The sequence below is a fragment of the Lepidochelys kempii genome, chromosome 15 (genome assembly GCF_965140265.1).
Source record: "Lepidochelys kempii isolate rLepKem1 chromosome 15, rLepKem1.hap2, whole genome shotgun sequence".
Lineage (NCBI taxonomy): Eukaryota > Metazoa > Chordata > Testudines > Cheloniidae > Lepidochelys > Lepidochelys kempii.
Window position 1 is genome coordinate 10494225 of NC_133270.1, and position 18258 is coordinate 10512482.

Below are 18258 nucleotides of genomic sequence, written 5' to 3' on the forward strand. Positions count from 1 at the left end.
CCAAGAATTAAAATATTATATAGGCATCGCAGCCTTTATTAAATACAATAATGTGACAGCAGACATGGCTTGTGGTGCACAAGTATTTAAACTACTTGTCTCCTCTTCACAATCTATTCCCCTTTTGTTAAGTGTTATTTGTGTCTTCATTTGTAATGTCTCAGCTTGGAGATAGTCACTATAATTTGACATGACTACAAACTCTTTGAACAAGGACAAGTGAAAGAACACCTTTGTTTCATCAAAAATACTTTCCCTTGGCAATGTTAAAAAAGTGTCTTCATAATTTAAGCACCAGTTTAAGAGTTCCTGTGTAGCTTTGTTTGACATTGCTGGAAATGGCTATCCTCTGTTTACTAATGGAATGGGCAGTAGCAGCGCAAGTTTCCCTTCCTCCTCCCACACTGTTTTACCAACATTCATAAATCCTGACCTGAATGGACCTGCTTTAAGGCTGAGAGTATGTGGTTCAGTTTCTGTAGCCTAATCAGTCTCTCTCTGCTGACATTACCAACAATGTTGGACAATTTATGTTAGAAACATGAGAACACTTGGCCACTGGACTGAAATCACCACACTATTTTCATATAGGGCATCAAACAGCCAGACAACAATAACTTTTTATTGTTGGTGACCATTTGATCTGACCTAGAAGTGAGAGGCTCTTTAAACCATTATCTGTTGCTGCTATTTGGCGCTTTGTGTTTCAAACCATTTTAGAATAATGGAACAAAGTGACCTTCCAATATTATGTCCCATATTGGAGAAGCACATTTCTGGGACATCCCTCAAGATAACTGTGGGATGCTCAACTCCATCAGACGTGTATCTTTCTGAATGGCATTTGTGTCTTTGTCCACCTTTTCTGGACATACTTAGTATGCTTGACAATAGAGGAGTGCATTTCTGAATTGTCCCTGGGCAGGGGATGGCTTTATTGCAACAACAGGAACCAATGAAGTTTTTGTTTGTTCAATGGTTGAACTATATTTCTGGGGTGTTCAGTTTAACCATATCCAAGAAACATATATTGGAAGGTCCTTCATTCACAGTGAAGGACCTCTCTGGCACTTCCTGCATTTAGTGGTTTAAATGTTAAGTCTACGCACAAGAGTAGCAATTTGCTATTCATGTTCTGATTTTGGTAGAGTTGCTGCAGACAGCCTTAGACTTTGCTGGGATTCATTGCCTGGACCCCAGGCCGTCATGGAAATGAAATCATCTTCTAGGAATAGCCTAACTAATCCCAGCCACCTGCTTGCAGTCTCCTACTACTGCCCTAGAGTGACCTGCTGGAACACTCCAGGGAAAGGGGGTGGGTGGGTGGAAAATCTTGTAATGCTGCCCTCTCCAATAAAGTCTCATGGTCCTTTTACCTCTCTGCTGTTTCTCTACTCTGTAAAGTGGCCATAACATCTAGTCAGCCTCCCAGGTGAGAGAGAATTAAAGTAGGACAACACTTTGCAAATGTAAAGTGCTGTTGTATGCACACTTTACTATCAGGGTGATTTTATTCTGTCATCACCCATCTTGACCCTGAGACCAGACACAATGTTCTAACTTCTTAGCGATCCACTATGGGTGGAGCAGGAGAAAGGAAAGAAAGATGGGGTTTGATATTCTTCAGGGGAAAGCTGTGGTCTTCATGGGTACAAAGGTCTATAGCTGGAGGAGGAGTGAGAGGTTTCTCCCACAGACCCCTTCAATGTGAGACACTCTTACACACCTGCCCTGGTGGGACTACACACACTTCCGTATATAGGAAAAAGGAGACCACCAATGACAATGAGGCACTAAAGTTAAAACTAATAAAAAGGAATTACTTTTTTACACAATGCACAGTTGGCCTATAGAACTCATTGTCACCAAGATATCTTTGAGGGCCAGAGTTTACCAGGATTCTAAAAAGAATTGGACTTTTATACTGATGATTCAAATGTCCAAAGTTACAATAAGAAATATTTTTTTTCTTCAGTACTTAGGAAAGGATGTAAGCCCTCACATCTAAGGGCATAAACCAGCGTCTAACTGATCCAGCTTAGAAACTGTCTCTGTGGGGAAGTATAGAAGGAGGAACTCACTGCTTGTATACCCCTCACAGCTGAGCATATCAACTCTTTCCTGTTTGGCACCCTCAACCAACACTCACTCTGGTCCTGCATTAGTCTGCTTCCTCTCATGACTCAGCTCTCCAGCCAGGTCACATTTAGTCCAGGGATATCTAAAAGTTCAACAAAAACAAATGTCTAATTTCTCCATCTGGTCTGCCACCCTCTGTTCTGGACCCAGTGGTCTGTATATGCTTTTCTTAGAGCTTCCAGTAGTCCATAGCCCCTTCTCAGGGGGCTCACACCACCACAGTACTCGCTGGTAGGAACCCAGGCCCAATTACAACACTAGATTCCAGCTCAGGGACCCTAGCACAGGCAGTTTAGGTTCACTCCAGCAGACTCCTTGCTGCTACCTCCCTTGACTTCTACCTACCATGCCTGTCTCCTCACCCTGCAAGAGCTTTCCTATTCCCTACCAGAGGACTGACTTTAAAGTTTCTCCCTACTACCCCTATCTATGCCACATTTCCTGTCTTTTTATAGTAACCACCCAGCTTCGCAGCAGCTCTGTTTCATCATTAATTAGGTCTAGCCCACCCTCCAGGTGCAACCAAGTGAGTTAATTAGCCTCTCCAGCCCATATTAACTCTTTCACCACCTGTGTGCAGTAGGCACCCCATCACAGCAAGTAATACCATAATTGCCTGTTGCAGGATTTCTTGCACCTTCCTTTCAAGTATATGGTATTGGCCAATGTTGGAGATAGGAATTCCCATACCAAATCAGACCCATGGTCTGTCTAGTCAGTATCTATCTTCCTATAAAGAACTATAGTACGTCTAATATTCCTTTCCCTTCTCTTGCTCCTCAGCTCCCATGAGTGTCATGTAAAAACCTAGATAAACAAAATAGACCATATACTTGACCCCCAGGCAGACACTTTCCACCGGTCTGGTGGCACAAAAGGACTGGAAAGCTACCATGGTTAGGGTCTTACCTGGGAATCCTTGAGTGTTGTTGTGTAGCCGTCTGTCTGCCACTACCATGCCCATGACATAGGGGGCGTGACTGGAGCATGCTGTGTGTAAGCAATCCTCTGTCATTAATGGCAATGTAAGCTAAAGCATCTCTGAAACTTTCACTAGGGGCCAAACGAGGGTTGGCTTTCCCAGGAAATGCGAAAGGGGCATAGAGCTACCTTTCTACCTCCACCTCAGGTCCTGCACTGAATGCAGCTTGGTTGTACTGGGCCCAAAAAAGTGGTGTTGGTGCTGTTCCTTTAAAATTAAAGAGAGAATGAAAACAGAAGGAATGATGGCACCTGAAGTTCCTGTGACAAACTAGGAGATCAGAGAGAGGATTATCTGAGGGGATAGGGATAGAAAAGAACTAAACAGGGAGGAAGGCAAAAAAAAAAAAAAAAAAAGGAGGGAGGAACAGAGAGGAGAAACCAAAATGTATGAGGGAACATAGAAAAGAGTTAAAGCAACTGAAACCAGACAAAGATTTGAAAATACCGATTGAACCCATGAAGAAGTTCAACAGAGAGTCTATACACTGAGACCTATTATTTACTCCAGTTTTCTATGGAGTAATATGGTTTGTTAAAAATAAGCCTAACCTTAGGTAGCAAGGTTATACATAGCCACACATTACACAAATATGTCTGGATGGCCATGGTAAGGGAAGCTTATGCACATTTAAATCTCCCCCAAGAGCAAATTTCTGAGCTAGTGAGGGAGAGGACTCCAGGTTTGCCCCAGGCCAGAAAAACTGTCCAGTCAGTGGGCCAGAAAAAGGGGGCTGGCATGTAAGCAGCATATTGATAAGTGGGACATGTGAGTAGGGATAAAAGAGGCTGAGGCTGAGTGTAAGGGAGCTGTAATTCTATTTCCTAACATGGTTCTATAAGGCTGTTGTCCCGTTCACACTCCAAAAATCAGCTGTGCTAGAACATGGATGTACCTAACTGTGTCAAACAGCTACGCACTGGTGCTTTTAGAATTGTTAGTGTAGCTTAGGCCTATATTGTTGTAACCAGCATGCTGAAGGGCTGGAAGAAAGTGTCAGCTGCACCATCTTAGATGCATTCAGCCCCATATTTGGGCACGCAGTGCTATGATACACCTATTCTTCCTACCAAAAACTCATGCATGTACAAGAGAAATATCAGCCACATCCCAGCCTGGAATGCAGAATAAAGTTTTCTCTTCTGACATTGATCACATTAATCTTGCTTTTCACTAACAGGAGATATACAGTATGAGAGGAAAAGAAAAATGTTAATTTAAATGCAGCATTGCTATGTCAGATCCCAGTTGAAAAGCCTATTGTAGTTTCTTAAGAATTAGTGTACTAGATCAGTGTGCTCTCAAAATGTGCAATAATCTGCATGCTTTCCCCTATGAGGTTAGTCTTGTTTCTCCATTTAAATAAAAATAGTAACAATAAATGAACTTCCATGGAAAAGGAGACAAAGGAAATGCAAATTGCCAGAATTAAAAAAAAAACTTTCCAAAAATAAATCTGATTCTAACTGTATGTGAGCATGAAATCTCCCTGCTACCAGTTAAGAGGAGCTGACTCAGCCACACAATTACTTTGTCTGTTTTATTCAGCTCTCATTTCAGTTGTTGTCCTCTTAAAATATTTCTTTTTATTTAGTTAGATTTGTAGAAACAGACACATGAGGCGCCTCTCCTAAGCTCCAGGCAGCCTTGACAATTATTTAAAAGCACAATTAAACAAAGATAATATCATCAGCAGCCTCCTCTATCTACTACAACAGCAAATGGTTAAACCTTGCAGCAAAGGAATAAATAAGAAAAATGCCCCATACTCCCTATAAATACCCCATGCCCCTTCAGCAACATCCTATTCCCCAAAAGCCACCACGGAATGAGGAACCTTGCAGCATGCCCTAAAGAGCAATAGGACTGAGCCACTTCAGGTCCCCACCCAGGACAAAGAGTCCAAGTAGGTGGTGCTTGAGGAATATAAATCATATTCCTCAGTCTGATCTTGCCAGCTGTGCCAGGAAGCTGTCTTCGTCAGGGACTGGAGCACATGCTATCAGATCTCCATCTGCTGGGAAAGGACAATATGTTAGTAGCAGTATAGGGATGGAGAGCATCCTTTTTGAAGTGGGCAAATAGGGTGACATAAAACAGAGACACCTTTGTATAATCCCCACTGTGCTTGGGTTGATAATATTTTGAATCTGAGATCTGGACAATGTCCTCAGATTCCTCTCTACCCAATTGACTTGGTAGGAATGACTTCACTGCTGATAAGTACACAGAAAGCTAGAGTGCAGTGTGGTGCTTTGAGCATTTGTGCCTCTTTCACCCACTCCAAACTGAACCTGTTTGGTCTATGACTACTGAAAACACTCAATATGTCCGAGCTCAGTGTTGTCAAGAAGCAGCAAATTCAGTGCTTCTAAAACAGTTCAAAAACAAGTACATTTATCCTTCTAGAGCAGATCTCTGCTCCTACTGAACCATTCGGGGGAGGTTTTTACATTAAACAATAACAGAGCCTGACCTACATTTTCAAAACTGTGGCTGCAGTCATAAATCTAATTAGGACATTGGTGCCCCAAACTCAGAGTACAAAGCTAGGCACAAAAGTGTCTGTGCCTACAATATACTTTCAGTGCATTCTGATTTACACATGTAGTTACGCTCTCCACAACCTTTGGTAGTGACACCGCCTTAGTAGCTCTTTCTTTTCTCCTGCCGGAATTTTATTTCCCTCCCCACCCCTCCAACAAAAACTTCATCTATTAAATTATTTTTATGTGACCCGAAAGTGGCTTGTTCCAGCACAGGTGACCACCCATGCAGCATATGAAGGGATGTCCTGAATTTGGTGCCCAACAACCTCTAACCTATATCGAAAAAATGAGTAAAAACCTCTTTTCAAGCCGTGATCACATATGCTGAAACGTGTGTATGATTTCAGACTGTGAGTAAAAACACTGTGGGATGGTGAGCCTTTAAAATAAGCTTTGTTCTTTTATTTTTCATACAAATTGTCCTTTCTGTTAATTTACTTCTTTTATTTTTGTTTTTTCCAAGCACATATTTTTGTAGGACATAGCTTGAGAGCAGGAGCATAGGAAAATATGCTGAAAGCTGATCTTTAAAAATAATTGCTCTAAGAAACTCTGTTTAAAATCCCACTGAGGGAGGACAAGCTTCCAAAAAAAGGTTCCATGCTCTTGCCTCCAGCCTCCCACATCTTTTGAAGAATTTATGCAATTGCTTCTCAAGAAAATTGACTAAAAACCTGATGAGCTCAAGCCAGTCATAGCAACACTAAGGCCAGATTCTCAAAACAGTTCCTCACCCAACTCCTCTCACATTGGCATCAAAATAAGCAACCAGATTTTCAAAAGTGCTCAGCACTTAGCATCCCCAATCCTGGGTGCTGAGCACTTTTGAAAATCTGGCCCATTAGACTCAAAGGTTATGTCTACATAGCACATACACAAAAATCCACAGCAGTGAATCTCAGAGCCCGTGTCAGCTGACTTGGGCTTGCAGGGCTCTTGCTGCAGGGCTAAAAATATCAGTGCAGATGTTCAGGCTTGGCTGGAGCCCAGGCTCTGAGACCCTTCCCTCTTCACCGGGTTTCAGAGCCAGGTCTCCAGCCCAAACCCAAATGTCTACACTGCTATTTTTAGCTCTGGTGCACAAGCCCAAGTCAGTTCACCCAGGCTCTGAGACTTGATGCTGCAGGTCTTTTTTGCTGTGTAGGTGTACCCTAAGTTGTATAAGTAGCTATTAAGAGAGTCTTCATTATAGAGTAACCTAATGCAGCAGCTTTAGCCCCAATTAGAGTTTATTGCTGCTATTATTGTTTTGTTTATGACTTAAATGACGTTATAGAGATGCATGGCCCTTCAAAAAACAAAGGCCACGTCCCTGCCCTGAAGAGCTTACAGTCCAAGAGCCTGATCCTGTAAACATGTTCATCAGTGGGACTATGCACCTGTGTAAAATGTTTGCAGTATTCAGCACTAAGTCAAGTCAAGCACAGCGGGAGACGACATAGAAAGGAGGCTGAGTGGGGAGGATAAAGGAAAAGACGTGATGGTGTAGCCTCCAGGATCTCCAAAATGCACTCACTTTGAGAGTTAAGCATTTAAAAAACAAACCAACCAACCAAAACCAGAGACATCATAGTCCCTGCCCCAAGGAGCTTACTATCTAAAACAGACAGACCATTCTTTTGCTATCATGAAGGAGAACAACAATTTAGGATTGTGTCTGGAGGCTGATGAAAATATAGAAGGGAAAGTATTTGGAAGCTAGGTTACCTGCATAGAGGAGACAGACCTAACAGACATCTAAAAGCTTTTCATCTGGATGTCTAACAGCCCAGTTCTAAGGTCAGCAATGTTTTGGGTTGTTGGGAGAATAAAGGACACTGACTGAGCAGGGAGTATTGCTAGCAGGCAAAGGCTTGTCCCCCAGCACAGGCACAGTTAGAGAGCATGATGATGCTTTCCTTCAAAGGAGGGACAGCTTGGGGTGTTGGTTTTTTTTAATGTGAACCTATAACTGTAGTGTACTGGTGTGTGAGCTACTGCACTCTCCGTGTGATGGAATCAGAGCTGTTTATAGGATTTTTAGTGGCTGGCCTACAAAAACAGTCTGTCCTCCTGTGACTGTCAGGGGGCAGAGATTCCCTGTTAGCCCAAAAAGGAGATTGTATATGTATTGAGTACATAGTCCCAAGCTGGATTCCCTGTGCCCAAGTGTTAATTTTAAGCTTATGACCACAGCTTGTTATGTATGCAGCCAAAAATTTGTTTTATTGTGTGAATTAAAATGAAACTCCTGCTGCTAAAGTGAACTTTTGCAGTGATTGGGGTGGAGACTTTGTTCACTGTCCACCAACAGTTTGTGCTCAAGTCCAAGGAAAATTTCATCAGCTCTGGGGCTGCAAGGTTTGAGAAAAAACACTTGAGAAGCTAACAAAATCAGCATGAGTGACAGCTGAACATTTTATTCTAGAACTAAACTGTGATGTGAATGACAGGACAGAAATTGAGCCTAATGGATGGTTGGCTTTGTAACCCTTAGATCCGATTTAAATTTGTCTCAGAGAGTCATATGTAGAGTTTAAAGCCGGAAGGGACCATCAGATCATCAAGTATGACCTCCTGTATAGCACAAGCCACCAGCACCAGCCAGTACCTGCACGCTAAACCCAACAAACAAAATTAGACCCAAGTATTACAGCCCACAGGAGACTAAACTATTATGTGCCACAGGCAGAGAACAGGAGGGACCGACATGCACCAATGCCTGAGGCCTCTACAAAGGCAGGGAATTGATTAAGTGAGATATACCCAGATAATCCTGGTATGTGACCTGCACCACATACTGCAGAAGAGGGGAAAATAAAACCAAGGTTATACCACAGTTTGGCTTGGGGGAAAATTTCTTCCTGATCCTTTGTTTAGATATACTGATTTGTTCTGCAAACTAAGAAAAAGTTATTTTCTTCCTTCCCTTTTCTGTTTTAGAAACTGTTCTCTCTTCAGTTGGGGGTGGGGTGAGGAGGAGCTTTTTCAGATTTTACTTGCCAGTCAGTTTCTTAAAGGTTATGGGCTAAGTTATCTAAAACAGCCTCTGAATTTGTGTTTGCACTTCTTGGCACACAGCTATTCGCAGGTGAAAATAATATACTTTTGACATCCACCTATTCGGTTTGCAAGCACAGACATATTAGCACCTGCAGTTCAGATAGATAGAGGTCAACAGTCTGTTTGCAGGCACAAATTTAAAAATTGTGTAAAAATGCTTTTGAAAGCTTGGGCCATCTAATGGCTTTCCTTCTGTTTTCTGATTAATGCATGTTAAGATCTAGAATAGCGTTTACCTTAAACGTAGAAATTGCATCTCTGCACTTTAAGGGTGAAAATGTTAGAATTCATTTCCCATCCTTCACAACTCTGCCTTGGTTGTCACACATTAAATGTGCCCCAAATAACTCTGGTGTGTTCTCCCTTTTATTATTTATGTTAAAGAAATGGATGTCAAATCATTTTAAGCTTCCAGCAGTCCCACATTTTGGGCCTTTCATTGTGACCCACTTTTAGGCATAGGCACATTTTAAGAGACAGGATAGAAGTCATATTTTTGAACCTGGATGGCCAGTCTCTCAGATAGACTTCAGCCTAAGATACTTCCTTCAGAACTGACTTTGAGAATAGAGGCTGGATTCCCCTGGGTTCCAATTGCCAGCTAGGAGCTTGGAACCTCTCTCTTTCTGAAGAAGTATTTCATGTTTGTGCCCACACTGATATCTATTCCTCATTTAAAAATAAATACTTTTGAAGATATTTGGAAGTTCCTGTGTCCTCAGCTAGTCACTAGGGTACATCAACACAGCAATAAAAGACCCACAGCACAGCTTTTGGGCTCACAGGACTCAGGCTCTGGGGCTAAAAATAGCAGTGTAGATGTTCAGGCTTGGGCTGGAGCCCCAGGCTCTGAAACCTTGCAGGAGGGTCTCAGAGCCCAGGCTCCAGCCCAAATATCTACACTGCTGTTTTTAGCCCCACAGCCTAAGCCCCGCTAGACTGAGTTGCTTGACCTGGGCTCTGAGACTCACTGCCATGAGATTTTTTTATTGCAGTAGAGATATCTATCTATTTATCTAAATTTAGGGTATTTATAGAGATACCCTAAAAAGGAGTTCAAATGTTGTGTATTTCCATTAGAGTATCTTTTGGTCTATGCTCATGATTTATTTTTGGTTCTGCTATAAGGAATGTCTTTGACTTTTGGATTTTACACTAGAGAGGCCACATACAGGCTGATTTTTGCCACAGTCCATATTAAGAATTCAAAGCATACCCCTGTTTGGGGAAACAGTAGTTATTTGTAGAAGCTTTAATGTTAAAATTCCACTTATCCTGGAGTTTGAAATACTAGGTTTATGATAGTCTCCTTTCCCTGATTTCTCGTTCCTTGGAAAGGTACAGATTTGCCTTCCTTGTTAGACACAGGCTCACTTTTCCACAATACAAAACACTGCACCTTTAACAATTATCTTGACCTCTATTGACTTGGTGTATATCATTCAGGTATTTCATTTAAAGTCAAGGCCAGATGATAAAACTGAGGAAATTTGGGATATATCTTTGACATCCTTGCAGTGAGATATAATAAACTTTCTATCTAAGGATCCCAAAGCTCTTTACAAACAATTGGTGCCAAATTCTGGTCCCATTGAAATCAGCTCCCATTGACTTCAGTGAAACTAGACCTGACCTTTAATGAATTAAGCCTCTCAACCCTCCTGTGAGGTTGGTTGTACCCATTCCTATTTTACAGATGGAGTTACTGAGGCGTGGAGAAATTAAATGACTTGCGCAAGGTCACATATGAAGACTGACAATGCTGTAAAGACAATTAAAATAATCTTTAATATAGTTAAAGTATAACAGTAGTAGACTCTTAGTGCTTTCTAATAACCAGGAATCAGTTTGCTGCCATTGAGCCCTATGTTTGATTTTCATTTTAATAGATTGGGAGCAACTAGAGTCTTAGAGCAAAATTCCACTCCGTGATTCACACTGCAGAACTGTATCCCATTTTCTGCATTTCTTTCAGGAGTGGAACATATGCATGCAGAACAAAAGCCAAACATGCAACACTGTGCACTAATTAGTTTTGGATGTCCTCCAAGCATATAATGTTTTGTTTCTTATCATATCTTTGTCCTCTATCTGGACTTTTAATGTCAACCTATTGTAGGTCCAAAATGGGGGTATTGATTTCAATAGAAGGATTTGGGCCCTTTTTAATGCATAATTTTTTCCTCTTAAGCTAAGCTGAATGCTTGATTTATTTCCTTTTCCATTTAAATCTAAGTACAACAGGAAGGCTGGGCTTCAGACTAGGGTTGCCAACTTTCTGATCGCACAAAACTGAACACTCTAGCCCAGTCCCTTCCCCGAGGCCCCACCCCCTTCCCCGAGGCCCAATCTCCCACTCACTACATTCCCCCTCCTTCAGTGGCTCACTCTCCCCCACCCTCACTCACTTTCACTGGGCTGGGGCAGGGAGTTGGAGCGCGGGTTTACCTGCGGACGCAGTGGCTCCTGGTCAGTGGCGCAGCAGGGGCGCTAAGGCAGGCTTCCTGCCTCTCTTGGCACCACGGACCGCACTGCGCCCCAGAAGCAGCCAGCAGGTCCGGCTCCTAGGCAGAGGCACACAGGCAGTTCTGCATGCTGATCTCCTCCACAGGCACTGCCCCCCCCAGCTCCCTTTGGCCAGCAGTGTGGAACCTGTGCTCAGGGTGAGGGCAGCGCACAGAGCCCCATGGACCCTCTGCTTAGGAGCTGGACCTGCTGGCTGCTTCCAGGGCGCAGCACAGTGTCAGAACAGGTAGGGACTAGCCTGCCTTTGCTGGGCAGCATCACCAACCGGACTTCGGTGCTGACTGGAGCCACCAGGGTCCCTTTTCGACCAGGTGTTCTGGTCGAAAACTGGATACCTGGTCACCCTACTTCAGACACCTCCTGTGATGTGCATACAGTCATTTGTTAAGACATTGTTTTCATTTAACTAATCAGAAAACATTCCATACGGAGACAATAGTTGGTTATTACCTGTAGTTTTTCTCAAATCTTCTTGTGTCAGTTTATACTCCACTTGTGTGCCTGCTGTAAAGTTCGCAATCCTGGAAGACTAATTAACCTGTGGTAATAAATTTGGGCCTACCCAGGAAATTATCCAAATAGCAATGCCCAGTGGACAAGATGAAGGCTGTTGCTTTGCATCTGGTTTCTTAAAGTTCAGTTTAAAAAATGCAGAGATTTGCCTTGCAAGTCTGTCACCTTTACAAAGAATTATGGATGCTTTGTAGTGTCCAAAGGAAAGGTGAAAGGCCTGGGAAAATCAAAACACTTTTTGTTTTTAAATTCCCCTAGCCTCCCCCTTATTACTGATTTCCTAACCCATCCATTCTCCAGTGTTGTAGTGTTTAGTGGCACAGAAAAAAAATCCATCATTACTATTAAAAAGGGCATACACAAGAGCACACTAGCAAGTACTGCTGTGTTGTATTTTATTGTAGTTGCATCTGTTGTTTTTAAACCTATATGAATGAATACTAGGGCCAAGAACTAAACCAAACTCCCCTTTAAATTGTAGCCACTGAAATCACACAATCCCATGAATCATGTTTCTCACCTCCTTCCTTGAACTGTAAAATTGAGTCCACCACAACCCCACTTCAATCATAATGATCTGCTAAAGCAGAACACTTCATCTATCAGGTCTTCCAGCAAGACAACTAGTCTTCTGTTTTGAGAAAAACAAAAAACTTTGCCATTTTCCATGTAGATTTCAGGCTAAACCATCACTCATCAAATAATATTCCATATTAAATTTTTAAAAATAATAATAAGTTATAAAAGATCCTGGTTGTGATGACATCTGCATAGCTGAATGGCACAGAGATTTGTTTCTTGCTAACAAAAATCACTTGCTGGAAATCAAACATCATTTTCTAGGAAACAACATGGCGAAGGGACACATGCCAAAACATTTTTGATTGCATTTCAAATTTTTACAAGTTCATGATGTAAAGGTAATTAAAACGTGTGGACTTCTGAGGTCTCTAATGGGTCTACCCAAGCCAGCTGGGTGTATTGCAACAAGCTCTTTCTCTCTTAGCTGAATTAGTTTTTGCTGCATTATTTCTTCTTCTCTGTATTAGTACCAGGTTATTTGTCTGTATATTTCACCATCCTACAGCTAGACTAGGCTCTGCAACATCAAGTCCTAAGCATATCTTCTGAGACACTGTTGGTCCTGGAGTTCTGAGTGCTTGCATAACTTGGGTGTGGGTACCTGCATACGCAGACACAAAACCATGTCAGCTGATATCCATGGAGAATCAGACTCAGTTAATGTTGAATTAATTATCTCTATGCACAACTTGAGTTTACTTTGCTTAATACTATTGTGGACCCTCAGATAATGTCATCATAATATATTGCTCTTTTAAAGCCCCATGCTGGGTAGCACTAAATGTGCTTATTAGTCTCTTCAATTCCTTTTGACATCAGTGGAAGTTGAGTGCGTCATACTCACAGAAAAAGACCTTTATAGCATCCTTCATCTGAAGAGGATGGTTGTCTTATATGTATACGGTGTTTCATGTTGAAGTATTCCAAAGCATCTTTACAAGGCTAATTAATCATATGCAAAACCTGCAATTCATTGACCCTGTTTAGGGTCAATCTGATAACTGATCAAGATGCTGAGAACATTGCATCTGCTTCAAAAAGGATATCTTTCATATCACTATGTTTTTGTTGTAGTGGGTACATGCTGCACCTGTAACAACAATGGTTAAAAAAGACAAATAAAATGGGAGATTTGTAGTGTCCTTCAGAAGTGACAATTGAAGCCAGACACACAATATATTGGCACAGGGTAGGATGGAAGCTAAAAATCAATTAGTAGCACACAGAGCCTTTTTTATTGACAGATATAGGCATGACCTTTGGGTGCTATGGTTCTTATTAATAGGGGCCAGGGAGTGGCTTCTTTGAATTAGGTTTGAATTAGGAAATCCTGAGAGAACCAATTAAACTATCTTTTTCTGATTTACCACCATTTTTTTCCAACCTGGAAAAAGTGGCTTTGCTCTAGTTCCTTGTTTATGATTTTAGTAGGCTGTGCAAGTTCAGGGATCGTTTTTAGCTTCTGAGTGGCAATAGGGCTGTTCTATGGCTATTACTATAGCTGAAAGTCTGCAGTAGTCTCTGAGGAATGGCTGGTAAAATGTTCTGGAACTATTCTCAAGTCTCATCATGCCAATCTGGTAGCCATCTTTGCTGACAAAATCAAAGGGAAGAACATAACAAACCCCATTCAGAGATGCACCTGGAGCATCTCCCCCTTTATCAGGCCACAGATCTAAGGCAAGGATTATTAGAACCATACAAGCAGAGAGATGGCCCAGGGCTTAGAGCGGGGTGCCAGAGATCACTTTAAATCTTTTAATGAAAAGACAAGATTGACCCAGAGAGATCAACTTCCGGCTACCCTCACTGTCAGGCTATTCCTCTCCTCGTGTCATATATAAATAGATGCAAAAGAGGTAAATTTGTTCTACTAATGCTGAGACTCAGCATAAGCCCCTGGATGCCGTAGGAGTAGTGCAAAGTGAAATGTAGGAAAGCTGTGGGCTGTGTTCTTTGGTTGTCCCCATCCTTGAGATGCTTGCTAAATTGCAGTGGTTCTAGGAGGCTGTGTGGGATGAATTCTGCACTGATTTATAACTCTATGCAACTCAAGTGTCTTCAGTAGCTTTGTATGGGGGGGTTAGCCAGCTCATAGCGTTTCTCCTCTTTTCAGAATTTTTGGTGATTCCAGACTTTGTTGGGAAATAACATTAATTTAGGGGTTTCCCTTCAGATTTATAAAATCCACCTTGGGTGGGAGAAGCTAACCACTTTCCGGATTTTTTCCTGCCCATGTTTCTCATTTCGGGGTAATTGTGTTTGGCCTCCTATTTGTAGGCATCAGAGGTGGAGAGACAACTCTCAATGCAGGTCCATGCCCTTCGAGAGGACTTCCGGGAGAAGAACTCATCAACCAGTCAACATATAGTACGACTCGAAAGTCTCCAGGCTGAGGTGAGTGGCCTTCTGGTCAGGGTGGTTTAAGGTTTGATCTGTCTCTCAAGGTACTCAGTGGTATTTTAATCTTATGTAATGAACCCCTCTGAACTAGGTAAACAAAACCAAATGCCTAATGGTGATAGTTTGTGCCAGCAAGAAAAAGGGATGCTAGCTAACGGGCAGAAGGAGATAATTAATTTAGTTGGCCACCTGTGTTTCCCTCTTAACTGATGCTCCTCATTCACACCAACAGGACTCCTGTATATAAGTAGCAGAGTTGTCCCCTGTTTTGAAAATAGCCTGAGTTACTGTACCCAAGTGTGACACGGTGAGTGAAGTAATGCCTTTTATTGGACCCACTTCAGGGGAGACAGTGAGGTGGGTCTCTTAGGAGCCAAAATGTTCAGGTCACCTGAGGAAGAGCTCTGTGTAAGCTCAAAGGCATGTCTCGCTCACCCACAGAAGTGGGTCCAATAGAAGATATTACCTCACCCACCTTGTTTCTCTAATATCCTGGGACTGACACAGCTACAACAACACTGCATGTGCAAAAGTGTGTTAGTCACATAAAGGCCCTTAAGTTTACTCTCTTTAAGGTGGTGACTGTCATACAGGCACAGCTACTGTCATGAAAGAATGTTCTGGAAGAAGCATGGCTCTCTAAGAGCTCCATGGAAGATGTTCCCTGGCATTCAACTCCGAGTATGGATAATGTTCTAAAGGCAGGGGTGTATGCAGGCAGCTGGAAAGCACAGCTCCTCCTTCCTGACTGGTGCACAGAAAGCGCCCCATCCTGTTTCAGTTGGTTTTAGCCCCTGTCTAAAGGATAATCCTGTCAGGAAGATGTAAAGCAGGGGAGACGATGAGAGGGATCTTTTAGAGACAAAATGTGGGTACGTTCCAGTAGGCCACATCAAAACACACACTCCACTTCTGAGGAGGGTGCTGTTCTGAATGGCTGAGAAGAAAGCAGAAATCCTCTCCTGCATTTGAGATGTGTGTGGAAACATGAGGCCATCTTTTATTCTTATTTTTGCTCTGGATATCTTGGCCAGTATGTTGTTTGTTTCCTTTTCCTTCTGTGATTTGGGGAGGATGGGAGATTTGAATATGAAGAACCTGGAGCAGTGGGGGAAAACCCTATTGTACAATCCTACTACTTTTTAACTGATTAGAAGAGTTTTTCCTAAATTTCTGCTTCTCTTCCCCTCCCTACCCGCTCTTTTCCTTTTCCCTTCCTGTCCTCTTCCCCTTGGTATGGAGCAGCAGGTCCTTGAAGTAAGTACAGATGCTTTGATTGAGTTTTGAATGCATGTCTGTTACCATCACTGTGCATGCCCCACCTGTTAAGGTCCTTCCTGTCTTGTGCTTTCAACCCATTTCCCCCCCCACCCTTACCTTGGCCCAAGGCCTGCAGGACAGTTGTGGGTTTTTTTACAGTTATTCACAGGGTGTTCATTACTGAGTTTTATAACAAGTACTAATGTAAAATGCAGTCCTTCTGTTTGTTCTGTGTTTATCTCTGTTGCATCCCTTCTTTCCATTACATTGAAGTCAAGCTTGTAGGGGAAGAGTCTTCTCAGCAATCATTACTCATATAAGAATAATGTCCTAATATGTACAGGAGGTGTTCTATAAATAGAGAAATGCAGATATACAAAATTGACACAACATTCCTTCATCTTTCCAAACACTTGACTCCCCTGGACGAATACAGCATTCCTCATTTATCCAGGACAGCTGACTGTCTACTTAATCTGTGTCCAGGCACCATCTGTACACTAGGTACATAACCATAAACATAGGGCCTGGAAGGCAGCCAGATGGAAGAATATCAGAGCCAGCCTGGAGGACAGTTAGCAACTAACATGGGTGTATTGGAGAAGACCTAGAGAACAGTAAGGCAGAGGGGATTAGAGGAGAGTCTAGAAGGCAACCATAGAACGGCTAGACGAATATCCAGGACGGTTTAAGGCATCTAGGGTATGTGCTAATGGGGGCTAGGAGTGCATCCAGAATAGGTGGGAGGGCAACCTGGAGAGAACCAACAGGTTAATCAAGGAGCTGCAAAGGCGATTTGAAGAGACCTTTGTGAATATTCCTCAAGCTATTGGAGAGGTCTGAAAGGACCTGGGATACTACTGGGGAGCAGCTAACAGAGTGGGTATCAGATAGGCCTAGGGAACATGAGTTGCTGGACCAAGCCATCTGAGATGGTGTAGGAACTGACCAGGAAGTACTGGGATCATCAAAGATCTGTGAGCATAGCTAAAGAACAGCTGATGGCATTGGACAGCGTACAAAACATATCCCCAGCACTCAGGTATCATGGTGGTGGGCACTGCAGAAGAACCTGGATAGACAGCTTGATGGGAAAAAGTATTCTCTTTCCTCGTTAAACAAACAGTGGCCTTTATTAGTGCTGATTCATCCTATATGCAGCTTCTTGCTAAGGGAATGGACTGGGCACATTGCAGCAAGCACAGGTGATGAGGGACACTGGACAACTGAAAGGCATGAATCTGTTTTAAACCAAGTAATTGTTGGGGGGATATCAGTAATTGTTGCACAAAACCATCAGTCTGTTTTTTAAAGCATAAAATTATATTGTGGTGAGAAATCATCAAACCAAACATACAGCAAAGAACAAGGTACACAATCCCTACCACCCACAAAGGGCATAGCGAGAAACACAAACACACACACGCAAACCCCTACCTCTCCTGGGGATTCCAGTAAGTGGCCATGTAGAAATGCAGGAGGGTGAGGGTTCCCTTCCTGGGAACTCCAACATTTGCTCACACCAGGAACAGAATCATAATAAAGCTGGGCTGAGTAACTAGCTTTTCACATTCTTGCAAATTTTATAGTCTGGGTTAATCCTTAGGAGGGTGGGTAGGGCAGGGTCATGTTTTACTGTAGCTCTTAGGAAATTCCAAGGTACACAGTGGTTTCTTTTCTCCCCTTCCCTCCCTCTATGTTTGCCTGGCAACGCACATTCCAGCGTCTCAGGAGCTGCACTCCCACTCTGCTCCACAGAGTTTTCTGGTGGGAGGTGTTTTCTTTCAGCCTCTTCCTAAGCTCTGAGTTGCATAAAGAGGCACCATCTCTCTCATACAGGTGCAGACACAGACAGACTCTGGTTCCTGCTGCTTTTCTCTTACCACATGGTGGAAAAAAGAAAAATCCCAAAGCCTGGAGCACAACTCGAGCTCTCTTTCCCTTTCAGATTAAGATGCTTACCGATAGGAAGCAGGAGCTGGAATGTCGCCTTAGTGCCATGATGGAGGAAAACGATCTGCTTCAGGGAACCGTGGAGGAACTGCAGGAGCGAGTGCTGGTCCTGGAAAGACAAAGCCATGATAAGGATCTTCAGGTGAGGAGAACAGGAGCTGGAGAGAGATGCTCAAATGAAAGAGAAAATGAAACTCTGAAAGCTAAGAAGGGATAAAGGAGGGGTTCTGGGATAGGACCTACAGTTAAGAGAATGGGAATTTGGAGATAAGAGACCAAAGGGAAGAGTAAAATGACTCTTATGATCAC

General features: G+C 42.7%; 1 protein-coding gene across 4 annotated transcripts in view; it reads left to right on the top strand.

Moving 5' to 3' along the window:
- BICDL1 (BICD family like cargo adaptor 1) overlaps positions 1-18258 on the top strand; it is a 67490-nt gene that overhangs the window by 24687 nt on the left and 24545 nt on the right. For all 4 annotated transcript variants that reach the window (XR_012155034.1, XM_073312586.1, XM_073312587.1 and 1 more), the window contains exons 3-4: positions 14614-14730; positions 17945-18091. Coding sequence is in view for 3 of the 4 variants with exons in the window: in XM_073312586.1 (XP_073168687.1) it covers positions 14614-14730; positions 17945-18091 (264 nt within the window). In the remaining variant the exon portion in view is untranslated. The remainder of the gene's footprint in view (positions 1-14613; positions 14731-17944; positions 18092-18258) is intronic.